This window comes from Lontra canadensis, unplaced genomic scaffold, assembly GCF_010015895.1.
Source record: "Lontra canadensis isolate GAN:19392208 unplaced genomic scaffold, GSC_riverotter_1.0 scaffold67, whole genome shotgun sequence".
Lineage (NCBI taxonomy): Eukaryota > Metazoa > Chordata > Mammalia > Carnivora > Mustelidae > Lontra > Lontra canadensis.
In genome coordinates, this window is record NW_022631061.1 from 10,212,968 (window position 1) to 10,229,733 (window position 16,766).

Consider the following 16,766-nt stretch of genomic DNA (forward strand, 5'->3'; position numbering starts at 1 on the left):
GCACTACAAGATCAGTTTTAACTGAGTGCAATAATATTGACCCTTAACAATATTATCTCAGAGGACTTTGGTTGCAAGGCCCCTCTTCTGCTAGCTGAGTTAGCAGATGATGAGGAGTGCAAGCTATGACACAGCTAGCAATCAAATGTTTCGCTTGGATGATGGTATTCTTTTTGTATACTTTTGTTGACAATTCAGGTCATCAACTTTTTGTGACTTAAGGAGCTTTTTTTTACTCTATGACAAAGTGATAAATTATTGTTATCATTGATTATGTTATTTACTAACACGTGTGTATGATACCTGTTGCCAGCTCAATGTGGAAAGAGAATGAGAATGGTATTAGAAAGCCCAAATGGAACTTCTGAAGAGTATGATCTGACCTAAGTCAGATCTAAGATGACCTAAGTCCATCATTGCTTGCGTAAAAGATAGTTTTATTTGCCCAGCTCTTCGGCAGAGCTATTTTGAGAATTAAGTATGATAACATTGGTTAGGTGATCCTAGGACTGTCCTCAGCTTTGTTTGGAGTGCAATGAGGTGTGTTAGAGTAGAAAAGCAGAGGCAAAAGACTGGATTCTAATACTGGCAGGGCCATTCAGAAAGCTTAAAGAATTCTATGAGAATTTGCTTTATTTCTTTGAACCTCAATTTTTCTCTCTTTCCTTTTCTATGCATCATCTTTACATCCATCCATGTACCCATCCATCTACCCACCCCTCTAGCCAGCCAGCCAACCAGCCAGCCATCCACACATGCATATAAATATAATTATGGGGGAGAGTAAAAATATTAAATAGTTTTTATTGTGAACCTAGGGGCTCAATAAATGAATATTAGTTTATCCTCCATAACTCCTAACTTTCCTACAAAATACCTGAAGAAGGAAAGCATAAAATTCAAAGGAAGTCCCTTCATTTCAACTAATTAATTTTACAACATATAAAGTATTACATGTCATTACTCAACATGTTTGCTTGTAGATCTTTCTCTATGCTGTCTTCCTTTATGTAATAATTTAAAAGTACCTTATAGCAGTGTTATTCATAATAGCTCAAAACAGGAAGTAACCCAAATGTCCATCAGCTGATGGACAGATAAATATGTGCTGCGTATGCATGCAGTGGGATACTACTCAGAAATAAACGTATTGAAATGTGCAGCAACATGGATGCACCTTGAAAACATAAGTGAAAGAAGCCTGTCACAAAAGATCACATAGTGTATGACTCCATATATGGAATATCCAGAACTGGCAAGTAAAGAGAGACAGAAAATAGGCTAGTGGCTACCGGGGCTGGGAGGAAGAAGGAACGAAGGTGTGACTTCTCACGGGTTTGGAATTCTCTTTGGAGGTGATGAAAGTGTCCTAAAATTGATTGTGTTCAAAGTTGCTCCTCTCCCCGAATACATGAAATACGGCTGGTTTGTCCCCTTTAATCACTGAATTATATGGTATGTGAATTATATCTTACTAAAGCTGTTATGAAACAAAAAGGACTGTGTAGGTATAATATACTCAAAATAATGCAATTTACTTTCAAGACTGCTGCCGCATATCCTTTGTTGCAAAGGAAGGTAATGGTAACAACTAGTTAAATGCTCCAGAATTAGGTCAGGGACAATAGTATAAATGCTGTCACTTCCTTACCTCAATGGTCACTCAAAATCTCTAGTTGAGTGAAAGGAGATAAGTGTCTTGTAAAAAAGTTAGGCTCCTCCAGTTAACACCGAATCATGCTGACAGATGTAATTTCATTGTTTTAGGTCCTAAATCTAGTGCAGTCCTATGTGACCCTTCGAGTTCCTCTGTATGTTTCCTACGTGTTCCATTCCCCGGTTGGGGTAGGAGGCTGGCAGCATTTTGACTTGAAGTCAGAGCTCCGCCTAACTTTTGTGTATGACACTGCCATCTTGTGGAATGATGGAATCGGCAGCCCACCAGAAGCCGAACTCCAAGGTGGGTAATAATTTGGAAAATTAGTTTTCTCATCTATTTGACTTACTTAGGACTTTTTTTTTTTTAACTGTAGCAAAATAAATAATAGAAGCAACTTTCAATAAATTTTATTTTTATGTTCAGTATTTTAAGATTATTTCATTTTGTCATGGAAAAACTAACAAAATCCGATCAGTGCCTAAAATTTTGTGTAACAAGTGACTGTTATAGATATCATAAACATTTCATGGGTATTTAACCCTGACAGTCCATTTCAGGTGATTCATCATTTATGAGTTACACAACATAGTCTGTGTGTTTCCTAGGTTCTAGAAAATGTATAGAGGAAGTTCCAAATGAAAATAAGAAATGAACCCAAGAGAAAAATGTATGCTTTTTTTTTTTTCTTCTGAAAATGAGATAGATCCTGGCTTCTAGTTCTGGCTTCCACAGCTTACTAGCTTTGTGATCTTGAACATACTGCTTAGCCTTTGTGGCACTCAGTTTCTCCTCAAGGGTAGACTAGACTGCTAATATTCTTTTTATTTTAAATTTCTCATTCTGTAATATTTTAGCTGGATGTTTTGGAACAGCAGTGGTAAGTACAACTAACTCCTAAGCCTGTAAGCACCTGCCAAACTTTCTTTCAATCTCTGTACCAGAATAATAATTTAAAGTCTACAGGCATAAAGCTAATTTATCTATCCGTGGAATGAATAGTTTCTTTTCAGACACATGCTGCTGTTCTGGTTCCATGCCTATCTGAGCATCATGCCTGCATTACTTTTTACGAGCCAGAGAGAAAATACTATTGACAGTGTCTCAAAATTTGCTATCTTAAACAGATTTAAGATTGCCTTAAATTTACGTGAAAGGTTATATGATCACCCTGAGTGATCATTCTAAATTATTTTATATTTCAGTGTTTTGGTTACACATCTTGCCTTAGAAAGTGTATATTTAAGGAAATTTAATGTGGATCCATGCTGTGGTCTCAAGTTCTACATAAGGATCTCATGGTTCCTTCTTGTCTCTGGAACCAACTTTGGTCAAACTGCCAAAAGTTTTGGAAAACCTCCAGAGTTTTTATTAAGTCTGTAAAATTTGGAATCATTCTGGAGAACACGAACCCACATCCAAGTCCAAATCTTCAGGACTTGACAACTTTATTGTGTCTCTAAATTTACAACTTCATTTATGTAGACTAATGCTTTCAGGGGAAAAAAAAATCTAGGGGCACCTGGGTGGCTCAGTGGGTTGAAGCCTCTGCCTTTGGCTCGGGTTGTGGTCCCAGGATCCTGGGATTGAGCCCCACATCCGGCTCTCTGCGTAATGGGGAGCCTGCTTCCTCCTCTGTCTCTCTCTGCCCGCCTTTCTGCCTACTTGTGATCTCTCTCTGTCGGATAAATAAATGAAATCTTAAAAAAAAAAAAAAATCTTGGCCTGTTGTCTATTTCGTGTTGTCTGTTTCTATCTATTTCATGTTGTCTATTTCATGTTGTTAGTTATGTCACTAACATGAGTGACCTCACTCATGTTACCTGATTCTATTTCGCCTCCCTTCTTGACACCCTTTCTTGTTAAAAAACAAAGCAAAACAAACAAAACACTTGTGCTTCTCTTATCACTCAGAATTCTGATCACAGTCTTTGGCTAGAATGCTTAAAGATGAGACATATCTCAATTCAAATTTGGAAGAAATTCTGCATATAATGAGTCCCTGGTCACCAGTGTTTCCACTCTTGTGCACTCTGCTCATGTAGGTTCTCTCTACCCCACGAGCATGCGCATCGGTGAAGAGGGGCGCTTGGTGGTGAACTTTAAGACAGAGGCTCAGTTCCATGGTCTGTTCGTGCTGTCCCATCCCGGTAAGTCCTGTTATCCACAAGAAGCTGCTCCCTGCACCACAGAACACAGATATTCCAGGCCCTATGCTACCTGATGAGCTATGAAACCAGCTTCTAAACTTAACTTCAAGTGAATTGTCCATGTGACTTATCCACAGGAGGGTTTGATAATTGTTCAGCTACATCTCATAAGCTACAAATTCATCGTTATCAACATAGCCTTTTAGAGAAAATACAAAATGACAGTAAATTTAAACAAAAACTCTACTGAGTTCATTTTAAGTGGAGTTTTCCTTAGATAAAGAGCATAGCAACCACAGGCCCCTTCTCTGCCTCAATTCTGTTGCATACAAAGTTGAATTTGAAGTCATTTGTTTAGCAAGGACTCCTCTGTTCACAGCCGTTTTCTGGATGCCATGAGAAACCTTTATCATAGAGCTGGATGTGACATTGTACTATGATACTTACATTTCAGACATGTTAACTAATTACCTTTAATAAAGATTTGCTGTGTCATTTTACTAACTGCGAACACTGTGCTTTAAATACCAATAAGGAAGCAGGCACTGAAGTCCAATGCCCAAGCTTTTTTTAAATATAAAGGACATCCCATTAGAAATTTTTTTTTATTTGACTCTCCATATCACTAAATTGGTGTTGCATATTTTGCCCATTTGCCAACTATTGTCAGATTGGACGGGGAACATAGTTCAATCCATGTCTTCTGCTTTCCGTTTTCTGGGTTTGAGCTCTAAACAAGGAAAGAATAGGGCCAAAATTCAGAAGAGAAAGAGGGCTCATTGTATATTTATGAGGCTGAGCTACAAGACATACTGACCCAAAAAGAATCATTTGGCTTTATTGTAACTGATAGTTCTGGAAAATAAGGATTTCTTGGTCTTTACAGATCCCTTCCACATGTCTACCTTTCTAATAAACTGAGTCTTTGTTTAGACACAATTGCAGGCAATCTAATTAAAATTAGGTTCCGTTTGTAAGTTGGGTTTGCCCCGCTGTGCGGATGCTAAGAGACTAAAGTTGATCTCGTGGCTTCGATGCACAATAAATGCATTCACATCAGCTGTTACTGCACTGCTGTGCCTTCCCTGGAAAGTCGCCCTGGACTATTTGAGCATTTCTGCACAATTATCTCTTCACAGAATCATAGAGTGGGAAAAGCACTGAATTAGGATTCAGAAGGCACACATCCTAACTGCGCGATCTTGAGAGAGTCACTATAATCGGCCTCAGCCCACATTCTCCAAGGGGGGGAAATGAAGCTAATTATACCAACATTGGGGCTTTGAAAGCTTAGTATTAAGAATAAAAGCAAGCAATGTACTATCGGGTGCTTTGAAAACCCTAAGCTGTTATGCACTCTTACAGCCACTCTACCATTATTCTTACTGGCACTTTTCTAGCATCCTTCATGAGCTCAATGATCATGTCAGCTGATCATCCAGACCTGACCTTCTCCCTGCGCCTCATCAGGAGTGAACCGACCTATAACCAGCCCATGCAACAGTGGAGCTTTATGTCTGACTTTGCAGTAAGTGACTCAGGCTCTTAACTTTCCTTTTCTGCCGCTTCGGATGACACCTCAGATTCTTAAAGGCAAAACCTAAATGTCCTCCCTTCTCCTTAAAGGTACGTGACTATTCAGGGACTTACACAGTGAAACTGCTGCCTTGCACCACTCCATCGCATCAAGAGTACCGCCTGCCAGTCACCTGCAACCCCCGAGAGCCTGTCACCTTTGACCTTGACATTCGGTTCCAACAGGTGCGTCTCTTGCAGTTGCTTTCCGGTGACTTCTCCAATCCCACTTCATGAAGATTGTGGTTTACTTGTATCAGTAAATAAATAAATAAATAAATTCACACCATGACTTACTAATTCTTGCTTGCTGAGAATAAAGGAAGTCAGACAGGAAGGAAGCAAGAGAAGAAGGAAGGAGGAAAGAACTGCCCTTCCTCTGTCGTTGGTTCAGGGTATAAAATCCAGAGTTGAAGAGTATGCAAGGGTTATTTTTTTTCTTATGTGATCTTTTCTCCTCCTGGAGTTTGCTGCCTTGGAGAGTTGAGGGTTTTCCCCGGAGTTCTTCTGTATGTCTTTGCCTTGTTCTTGATCTTCAAGGAAAATAAATATCCTGTAGTTCATGACCTCTCCAAGTACCTAACTGCCATTATATAGTAAAAGAAATATGACGGCACTTTTTGTCCAAGGACAAATACTAAGTGTTGGCCCCGCACTGAACATAAGTATAAGTCCCATATATACCCTGTGAAAACAATGGAAAAGAACTCAAGGAACGCTGCTGTTTCGTCTCAGTCAAAACATTTCACCTCGCCAGTATCGCCTTCTCATGAAGGGCAGAGCCAGTGTTTCAATCCCCTGTGTTAGTCTGGTCGGATGTGAAAACTGCAGTGCAGTCTTCAGTCATCTACGTGTGCACGTACAGCCCATGTGTGTGTCTGTGAATAAGGCATTTGTGCACCGCCAGGGCAATCGGCAACCCGTAACAGAGCTTTCACACTTGGTTTTAGGTCAGCGATCCAGTGGCAGCTGAGTTCAGCTTGAACACCCAGATGTACCTCCTCTCCAAGAAAAGCCTCTGGCTGTCTGATGGATCCATGGGATTTGGGCAAGAGAGTGATGTTGCCTTCGCGGAAGGTACCCGTTTCACAAATGAGACAGCCGCTCTGTCTGCTCGCCGCCGCATCTGCTGTGCTTTGCTTTATTGGGATCACGTTTAAGAGGGGAAATTATCAGCGCTGGCGTACTCTTGAGAATATTACTGGGTCTTTACCACTTTGGCAGGGATGGCTAGGGCCACTGGAATTGGATATATGCTACTAGATGGTTTTTCCTCTGGGGAAGTTAATCTCTATTTCCTCTGCCTAAGTGACTTTTGGAACCAATCTAGATTTCCTTTTCGTGAATCTTCTTTCCAGGTGCATAGACTCAAATACTGCAGCTACTTGAGACTGTCGATGCCTCATGGTGAGGGTCATATCTGTGCTGCTCAGTGGCGTGTTCCTGACCCTTAGCAAAATGCCTAACACGCATGGTGGGAGTTCAGTAGTAGTGGCGAAACAGATGGCTGACTGCAAGGGAATTTCCAAACTCTCCTTCAAAAAAATCACATAAAGCCAAATCAGCTTTTTATCAATATTTTCTTTTCTATACACTTTATTAGTCTGTATCCTGCCAAATAATTTATCTATATGAAGTGGACTTTAAACCACAGTGGAATTATGAATATTAAATTATAGACCAAGGCTTGAGGTTATTCCCACTACTGACTGAACATGGGACAGTCAATAAATCCGCAGTCACTTGTGGTCTGTCCCCAGAGTGGTCTCACCTGAGGCCTGGGAGTGGGTGACATCCTGAAAGTCTTCCAATATTTGATGGCAGATTAGAAAAAGAAGGAAGTACTCCCTAGGGAGCGTTATTGTCACCAATGGTTTGCAGAGTCATGTGGACAGGACTTACCACGTAACAGAAATGACACTTCCACATATCTGTTTCAGGGGACATCATTTATGGGCGTGTCATGGTAGATCCTGTCCAGAATCTGGGTGACTCCTTTTACTGCAGCATTGAGAAGGTGTTTCTGTGCACTGGAGCTGACGGCTATGTTCCCAAATACAGTCCCACGAATGCAGAATATGGCTGCTTAGCTGACTCTCCTTCACTCTTATATAGATTTAAAATTGTGGTAAGTGCTTTGCCCCAAACAGTGAACTAGGTAGATGTTCAAAGTTCAATGTTTTCATCTGGTATTTAAGAACAATAACATCTTTTTAAATGAAATACAGTGGTGACATTGTATGGTCATCTGTACTTGCACAAACCTAAAGAAACCATTCTGTACTTGCAAAAGTTGGCATTATCTACATTATCTACTCCTCATTTTCTTTATTGCTTAAAGGACAAAGCTCAGCCAGAGACACAAGCCACCAGTTTTGGAAATGTCCTGTTTAATGCCAAGCTAGCAGCCGATGACCCTGAAGCTATTCTCTTAGTGAATCAGCCTGGATCCGATGGCTTTAAAGTCGACTCAACGCCACTCTTTCAGGTGGGCCAGTAATAAGCCCCTTAAGCCAGCTCTGTGAGCACATGCAAATTACTTAATACTGGGATGATCCAAGTGTCTTCTATGAAAGGGCAATGATAGTAATACTGCATAAGTAATCATAACATTGAATAAGGTAATGCAGGTAAGCCACACAGGACCATAGTGGGCACCTGGTAAGCATTCTGTAAACCCTAGGTATTATTATTTTTATTAGTGCATTCACCTTATTTTAAGGCTATGAGTAATAAAGACCCTTATTCAGCCCAGAATAGAAATCTAAGTCTGATGTTTGGAAACTCTGCTTTGCTTTTCTTTTCTTTCTTTCTTTCTTTCTTTCTTTCTTTCTTTTTTTTTTTTAAAGATTTTATTCATTTATTTGACAGAGAGAAAGAGATCACAGGTAGGCAGAGAGGCAGGCGGGGGAGGGGGACGGAACAGGCTCCCCACTGAGCAGAGAGCCCGATGTGGGGCTCCATCCCAGGACCCTGAGATCAGGACCTGAGCTGAAGGCAGAGGCCTAACCCACTGAGCCAACCAGGCGCCCTGGAAACTCTGCTTTTCTTATTCAAAACTTCCTTCCTGTTGACTTTTCATGACCATCTTTATTAGAGTGATCTTGTTTGAACTGCTGGCTTCAGAAAAGAAGTGTGCACAGCTCATAAATCTCCATTCTCAAAGACTTTATAAACCAAGACAGAATATCCTAGCCTAGCGATGGATGGTAAAAAGACATAGGTGACCCTGACACTGAGCAGACAAATGAGACAAATTCAGAGTTGTGCTTCCACGGAGAATCCTTGGAGGGGCAAGTACACCTTTTAGGAAATTTCCTGAAAATTGTCTACACCGGAGGGGCTGCAGACACAGTATCTGTCTTCACCTTAAAGAAGGAATATTAAGGAAGCATATTTGTTACTCGGAGTAATTTTTTAAAATGATTTTCACTGTTAATTCTCAAAGCATTAAACCCCTTTTAAATCCTGAAGGCTTCAGAGAGCCATCGGAAAGTCCCTTCTTTTCACAATCCCTAGAAAAGCAGAAAAACAGACCTTTTCTATGGTCTTCTATGTAAATATGCAGCCAGACGTACTGGAACAGAGTCCTGAGAGTCAGAATGTATGGGTTCTAGTCTTGCCTCTGCCACTAACTGGTTGAGTAACATTGGCACGTTATGTAACTGGTGCATCCTTCTTTACCCATTTTTCAGATGTGTAAGTTAAAACCATGTGACAGCTCCGACATTCTATGGCAGCAATCACAGATTGCCAAAGATTTACTGGCACACACTCCCTTGAGAGTCACACAAATATTTTAGAGTCCTTTACACAAAGCCTTGCACGTACTACCCACAAAAAAATGTGAAGGGTATTAATTCTGCAGTCTAGAGTAAATTCTCAGTGGTTGTCTCTGCCATTAATTTCTCTTGCAGGAGTCATGAATTAGGTCGGTGTGGTATTTAATTTTCTAACAAATAGAGTTGCATTTCCTAGGTTGCCCTGGGTCGGGAATGGTACATACACACGATCTACACGGTAAGATCAAAAGACAATGCCAATCGAGGCATTGGCAAAAGAAGTACCGAGTACCAGCACCACTCCATAGTGGGTCCAGGGAAGCCAGAGGCCACAAGCCAGGGCCGGAAGAAGAGGGAGATCAGGAGCCCACCCCCGCTGGCGTGGGACATAGGTGCTGACAACAACCGGGGAACCAACATCCAGCACATTGCCCTGGACCGCACCAGCAGGAAGCAGGTCCCCCAGGGGCGAGTTCCTCCTGATGGCGTCCTCCCTCGTGAGCTCAACCGGCCCAGCTCCGACGTCAGCCTGGTCACAGTTGTTGGCAGCATCGCGGTGGGGTTCCTCACCCTCTGCCTCGCTGCCATCACAGTGATGATGTGCAGGAAGAAGAAGGGTGCCAGGAGGAAGGGCGCCCTGAAAGGCTCAGGCAGTAGCAAGCCCATGATGGCCCCGCAGAGCCACCAGGGAGACAGCTCAGAGGTTTGAAGAGCGTCCCTGGGATTCAGCCTTGGCCTCCAGTGCCTTAGAAAGACAATGGAAACCCAAATGCTTCTGTCAGTGCCAGGGAATTGGGGACTTCTGTTACGAAGACGCTCAGAGGACCTGACTATCCTAATGAGCTTGGATTTGAATTCTGTCTACTTTTTCATGCATCAGAGAACAAATGCAGACCACAAATCACGCCTTTCCTCTGGCCCCAGAGGCAGCAACAGTGTATTCGTGTGTACACATAGCCATCAATGGACTGCCAGGAATGGACTTCTCATTTTAGGCATTTTTCTCTAAACAGTGGAGACAAATCTATTCCAAGGTGCTGCAGACTCTCTCAGAAGTTGAAGAGGAGTCTCCTGTTGCTATATGAGCATGAATCTTGAAGGTGCAATTATCACATTGTTTATTCATTGTATAACAGTTTATTCCTAGAAAGGTTTTCATGGATAGTCTGCACGAATGATAAATACACTGTTTACTATGACAAGTTTTTGAATAGGTGGAGACAGCATGGAATTATGATCAGGGGTGGCTCAACCCGTCATTCACCCTTCCTACTACATGGGAGGGAACGGAAGGAAAGATAGAGGGAAGGAAGTCACTAGGTTGGATTGGAATTGTTTCTCATCCTCATCAGAGCCTCCCTGTTTTACTTGCTTATTTAACTTTAAATTAAACCAAAGAATACGTTAAGTCTGGAAGAGACTGTCGAAGAAAGACTTTCCTGTTATATAGTGAGAAATAGTCGAATTCTTGCATGATAGTATATCTTATGGGTGCTCAACATTTGTGGGAAATAAGAGGGTTGGTGGCGTTTTGATGATGAAGAAGAAATGCTATAGAGTTAGATTCACATTTATAAGACAATGTTCTGTAAGAACTGAGCCTAGATGTTTGCAGTATTGAACCCAAAATTATGAGAAGTATCATTACAGGTGGTGGAAGGAGAAAGTGGTATTTATTAATATAATGTGTTTAACCAAAGTGCCTCTTCTACATCATGGAAATAAAGAACATTCTGACAGATGATATATGAGGTTAACCCTCAGAGGAGCATAATCACACAACAATGTCCAGAACTTAAATTGGCCATAGGACATTTCATTAACCTTCTAATCAGCCTCTGGGCCCAAAATGGGGACCTCTGCCCCTGTCATTCCAGAGATGGCCTTGGAGGCACTACCTTCTTTGATCCAGGAGGAGAGCAACATTCTTTGTCATCTCCAGTTCAGTGAGCTGACAGAGCAAGGTCCCTCTCAGTATCTGAAAACATACCGTGTGACACTGCTCACAGTGTTAAAAACCAGGAAACTTAAGTGAGCTTGCTTGGCAAGGTTCCCATCACCCTTCTGAAAAAATAGACTCTAAGCAAATGGCAGAAATTTCCGTTGGAAAGGGAAGGAAAATGTCAGTATTCCAGTGACCAATCTCCCAAAAGCTAGTGAATGTATTTCAAGCAAAAATAGAGTCAGGAGAAAAAGAACTGTACTTAAGGGCTAACTAACCCTCACGTGTTGCCTGGAATCTTTTCACTTTTGTCCATAGCCTGGCCACACTGGACGTCCTAGTGGAATGGATCTCATCTGGTGTCCATGGGCACCAGCCATCTCTTTATTGAAAAAAGGAATCTACGTTGGTGCTGAGAGAGAGGTGAAAAGCGTCTAATGCTCACCTCTCTCCTTTTGGGCAGCTCTGCACTTCACACTCAAAGTCTTTCAAAGAATATGGTAGACTGGAGTCTCCTTCCATTGGGGAATTTACGGATATCACCCCTATAACTCAAGGGCCCCCCAAAGGACTTATATTAAGTACGGTATAGCCAGGGAGTTCATTTGTCAAGCAAACATGAATGTTTTCATCATTATCGCCTTTTCTTTTGCTTTGCCTTCTGGCAGATGCTTTGCTACTTCTTTAGCTATCTCATAACTTGTCTAGGAATGAGCATATTAAGCAGCTTCAGTTAGCGTGTGGACTTTTCATGACTTAGCGCTGGGTTCAATTCAGTTAGACTGTGGGAGCAAGTACTTGCCGTTGACTTTATGTTCCTTCAGTGGTTTAGATGCCTCAGAGCCTGACTCTTGTGCAGTCTTGAGCATCTCTGTCACTGATTATAGTAACATAGTAATATAGTGAAGCCTCATTATGACAAGCCTGTTTGGAGCCTTTGGGCCACACTGGTTTTATATCAAATTTCACTCTGCAATGGGTTTTACTAATGAGACTGCCATATATGAATTGGAGGGCTTATAAAATACAGAACATGTCTATCCTTTTCTAACAAAGAAAAGTTTCTTCCTCTCTGCCCAGTCCCTCTCTCTCTCTCTCCCTTTCTCTCCTCTTCCTTTCCCTTGAAAACAGAGTCTGTGGGGAAAAGGCAGATATAGCTTTCTTAAGTGTAGAGTGCTTGGATTTCAGCATCATCTTTTTATATGTGATTTTATATACATTAATCTTAAAAAACTCTTTTTGTGGAAAGAAAGGATTAGTGAAAATGTTTTATTGTCCAATAAAACAGACCATTTCCCCCAACATTTTGTTTTTAGACAATTATGCTGGCATTATCAGAACAATTTCATAAAATAACTTCCCATAGACAATGGGATATAAGCTATAATAACTCCTTAGATACCCAGTAGCTTCTGACCCTAATTAAAACTATATAATTGAAATTGTATAACATAGTAAAACCCAAAGCACAAAAATATATATGAAACCTTAGCGGCTCTCCCCGCATATGAACCACAAAACATTACAATACATAATTATGGTTTTAATGATGGTTTTATTTATCCCAATTCATCCCTCTGTTAACATTTACTAAATGCTCACCTAGGACTAACCACTTTGAGAGATTACCCAGAAACCAAGATGCCCTCCCTGGTCTCCAGCAGGTTCTAACCAAATGTGGCTCCTCCTTTAGACCAGAGGGATCGGCATTTGCATTGGGTTGTGCCCTGGACCAAGAACAAGCCAGGCGTGTCTGTGAGCCACAACTTAAAACTCTCCAGAGCACAGACAGTGGAGTCCACTCTTTTTCCTCTAAAAGAATCCCACATTATGGGTCATTGTGATCACAGATCTAAGGTAAAATATTTCAGATCAATAATTTAATGGAATTGCCCCTCACAAATCTACACAGAAAGGGTACATTGCAGGGATGTGGGTAGTCTGGCTTATTCTTTTCCTCTTAATGGAAGACAGGCCCACTTTATTCCAAGAATGGGATATAGCACATAAACTCTTGTTCCCATCCATGAATACCCCAACACCTCCTGAAGGGCACCCTCCCACAAGCATCCACAGCGTTTGAACAGTATAAATAGAGGTCAACTAGAATTCCTCCTCTATTCTACTGCATAGCATTTGACATGAAGGACCAAGTACAAGGGATATAGTTCTATAAGCAGCAAACAACTTCTTTATCAGGTCATCATACCTCTTAAGTCTTTTCCAGGTTACCAACTCCAAGGTCAACTTTAAAAATGGAAATGGACCTGCGGAATATCATAGAGCCTCTCATTTAAATCCGCGCTGAAGGTTAAAATAGTCCTAGATTGAGAAACGATAAAGTAGCAATAACAGGAAAATGTAATGACATTTAAATTTTTAAGGTTGAAATTTGATTTCTGCTGCTATTTTGAAAATACCTATTTAGTTTTGATTGAACCCAATTTAGTCCTTTAAAAGAAAAAGAAAAAAAAATCTTTAAAGTTGCAAATGTTTTACAAATTTGAAATTTATATAGTTGTATTCATTTAAAAGCAAAGGAGCTCTGATTCTTTGAAACTCTTTCATTTCTTCTAGCCAGGAGGGCAATAACAAAAGGGAGAAGACAGGTGTCTTTACTAACTGCAGGGCAAATGGTGAATAGGGCTTAGGTGTTCAATCAGTCCTAAGGCCATGGCTTAGAAATGTGTAATTTGGCACAGCACTAGAAGTACGACTATTATCTGGCAAGCACATACAGACACATGTGCATATAAAAACAACCAAAGATGTCATTTCTAGAAAATGACGACCCTAAATATAGTTTTAACTGAAATGGTCCATATGGAGATTTTCAAGAAGGTCAACAGAATGGTCATTTGTGTAAACATACTATTTATTGTGGGATTTTCTTGGACATTAGTTTCAAGGTTACTATGTTTCCTTAAGATTTTTCTTCGACTTGATTCCAGTGTTGCGTGGTAATGACAAGAATTTTCAGAAAATACCATCCATAGCTTCAAAGTTTCCCTCACTGTCTATTTCTCCTTTGGTGTTAAAAATGGAAGATCAAGATTTGGGTAGTTATTTTGCTTTTAATAAGAGATTCTAAAATAGAAGTGTGCAGCATTTTCCTACATTTTCACCAGGAGGATTATACAGAAACTTCTTAGATAAAAGAAAGCTGGTTCTCTCTTGAACTAAAGTTGATACAACAAACTACACTAATGTGAGCCTCTCTCAAATTTAATTGTACTGGGAAAACCAATCAGAATATTGAATTGGCAGCCTTTAAACAGTTTTGCTCTCTTCCCTCTCTTTCAAGTACATTTGTTAGCTTTTGCTGGTATCTGTGTGTATTTTTTTTTTCAGTATTGTGTTTTACTTAAGAGCAACAACCAGAAGAAGAAAGCAAAATGCTGCTATAGCAATGACATCTCCTACTTTCCTTCCTTCCCTCCTCTCCCTTCCTTTCTTCCTTCCTTGGTTCCTTTCTGGCACAGACTAGGGTTTTTTCTTCCTCTGATATTTGTCTATCATTCTTCCAGTAGTGCTTCCCTTTTAGTTTGGAAACCATTGCCATTTTCACTACGTAATTAACATTTTCTTTCATCTGAAAGCTAGTAAGTGAGCCCAGCATTTGTGCAGTGTCCCTTCTTTATAAAATGTTAAGGCTTTTGGCTGATGGAAAGAACTCCCTTCAAAAGATCAAAAGCATCATACTGAATAATGTAATGACAATCTGTGCTTTGATTTTTCTCTCAGTGAAGGTTCAACGCTGACATTTAAGACACACACACAAAAATCCTTTTAAGGGTTTAATTGAGCAAAAGTAAAAGGCCAGAGATCACATATATGAAGTTGTTTTGCATGATTGAATACTTTGCAATGAAATAAATGGCAAAACAAAAAAACTGTTAAAATGTTAACAGCTTTGAAGTGTTTCAAATTGTAATTATCAAATGCACAATGTTCCGTTCACTATTAGCCAGATGTTGCCTACCCAAATTTCATGATTCCTTGAATACTCTAAGTGAATCTCTACTACAGATATTTATTTTTCTGACGTTTGGATCATCCCTTCACATAAGAATTGTCAGTATTGCGCCTTAGAAAATAAGAAAGAAAAGAGAGAAATGTGAGTTTTTAAGAACTAACATTAATAATAAAAAGCATTGTAATATAAACCACTTAAAATATAGAAAAGCAATTACTGGTAAGAATAAAAGATAATTTCTGTAAGGGCCCAAATGAAGCACATTACAAAAAGAAGTACAAAGCTGAGTCTCTTTCTGTGGTTCCAGGAATTCAAGTTTTTGGCAAGGTATTTTTAAAGCCCATTTGTCTCCGAAAGAAAACTTCAGCCTGGACAAGGAGTTGTGTGTTTGATAATTGTATTAAGTGCCTACTTCCTTCCCCAAAGTCCTCCAAAAACTCAATAAATTTATATTTATGTAGCCACTGAGTGACATATCTGTGTGTAATGGAATTTTTTGCAAAGCTTAATGGCCTTTGTGATTTTCCCATGGGAATTCTTCAAAAACAAACAGGGTCTAGTTGTTGTTGTTATTGTTTATTTACTGGGGTACTTCATGTTTGCTGGATAGTGAAGCTTATCCCTGGGAAACCAACTATGCCAATAATTTGGAGCCATTCAGTCTTCTATCCACGTCTAAAATAATTCCTGCTGCCACTTGTGTTGCATAACTACCACTGTTTTCCTTCAAAATATATCACATGTTTAATATAAATAAAGCTCATATAAATATAAATCTGTTAACACGGTCAAGTTATTGCGGTTCATTCTTCAACTTTATTTAGGCTGAAATCCAAGAATTCGTGTAGTCTGCAATGAGTGTCCCTTAACTTTCATTCCGGGTCTCAAGCCTATGCTCCTGAATGGGACCTGTGCTCCCAGCACTTCTCTGATGCTTGTGGCAAAGTATTTCGGCTCCTTACCAGGATCAATCCACAGGATCTTAGCATTTACTCACCAGGTGTAGCAGGTCCTGACACAGCCAGAGGCCTGTCAGTGGCAATGTATGCTTAAAGGAAACCACATATTTAGGCAAGTAACTCTGTCCCAGGAGCAGGGTGTCTAGATCCTACTACAGGTATGAAACCCTACCCAGCTGCACTAATGAGGATGAATCAACTAATAATGGATGAATCCATTGCTGGGGAGCTGCCCTGACAAGGTAGACCAGTCGCCTTTATGTAAATTTCACTCAAATCAGTAATTATTTGATTTATTATATGGTCAGATTTTTAATAGGTGGCCAGGACAGCCTCTTAGAGCTGTTGAAGGATAATCCCAAGAAAAGGGCCAGATACACAAGAGAAGTTAGAGTGGGGAACTGGGGGAGGAAATGGCCGTGTTATAGCAGAAAAGCTGTCATCAGCTACAGAAATGAGGGGCTCGATCCATCTTCACTAGAAAAGAAAAGAAAAGAAAAGAAAAGAAAAGAAAAGAAAAGAAAAGAAAAGAAAAGAGCCTGTGTGCTAGGAAATTTCCAAGCTGCTAGGAAGAAAACCTGGCTTTCAGGAAGTTAGGAAAGGGGACGGAGGAAGGGAAGATTCCTGATGCAGCCACACCTGGGTATTGACTGGGAGATAAGATCTCCCTGCCATAAAGTCACAATCACCCCAGAGGCACCCAATTTAAGGGAAAAGTCCCCAAA

General features: G+C 40.4%; 1 protein-coding gene across 1 annotated transcript in view; it reads left to right on the forward strand.

Annotated features, from left to right (window-relative positions):
• FREM2 (FRAS1 related extracellular matrix 2) overlaps positions 1-12,288 on the forward strand; it is a 152,969-nt gene extending 140,681 nt beyond the window's left edge. The window contains exons 17-24 of the mRNA XM_032880117.1: positions 1,768-1,960; positions 3,703-3,807; positions 5,208-5,335; positions 5,434-5,568; positions 6,333-6,459; positions 7,323-7,510; positions 7,724-7,870; positions 9,361-12,288. Of these exons, the coding sequence (XP_032736008.1) occupies positions 1,768-1,960; positions 3,703-3,807; positions 5,208-5,335; positions 5,434-5,568; positions 6,333-6,459; positions 7,323-7,510; positions 7,724-7,870; positions 9,361-9,873 (1,536 nt within the window). The 3' untranslated portion in view covers positions 9,874-12,288. The remainder of the gene's footprint in view (positions 1-1,767; positions 1,961-3,702; positions 3,808-5,207; positions 5,336-5,433; positions 5,569-6,332; positions 6,460-7,322; positions 7,511-7,723; positions 7,871-9,360) is intronic.
• Positions 12,289-16,766: the final 4,478 nt, after the last annotated feature.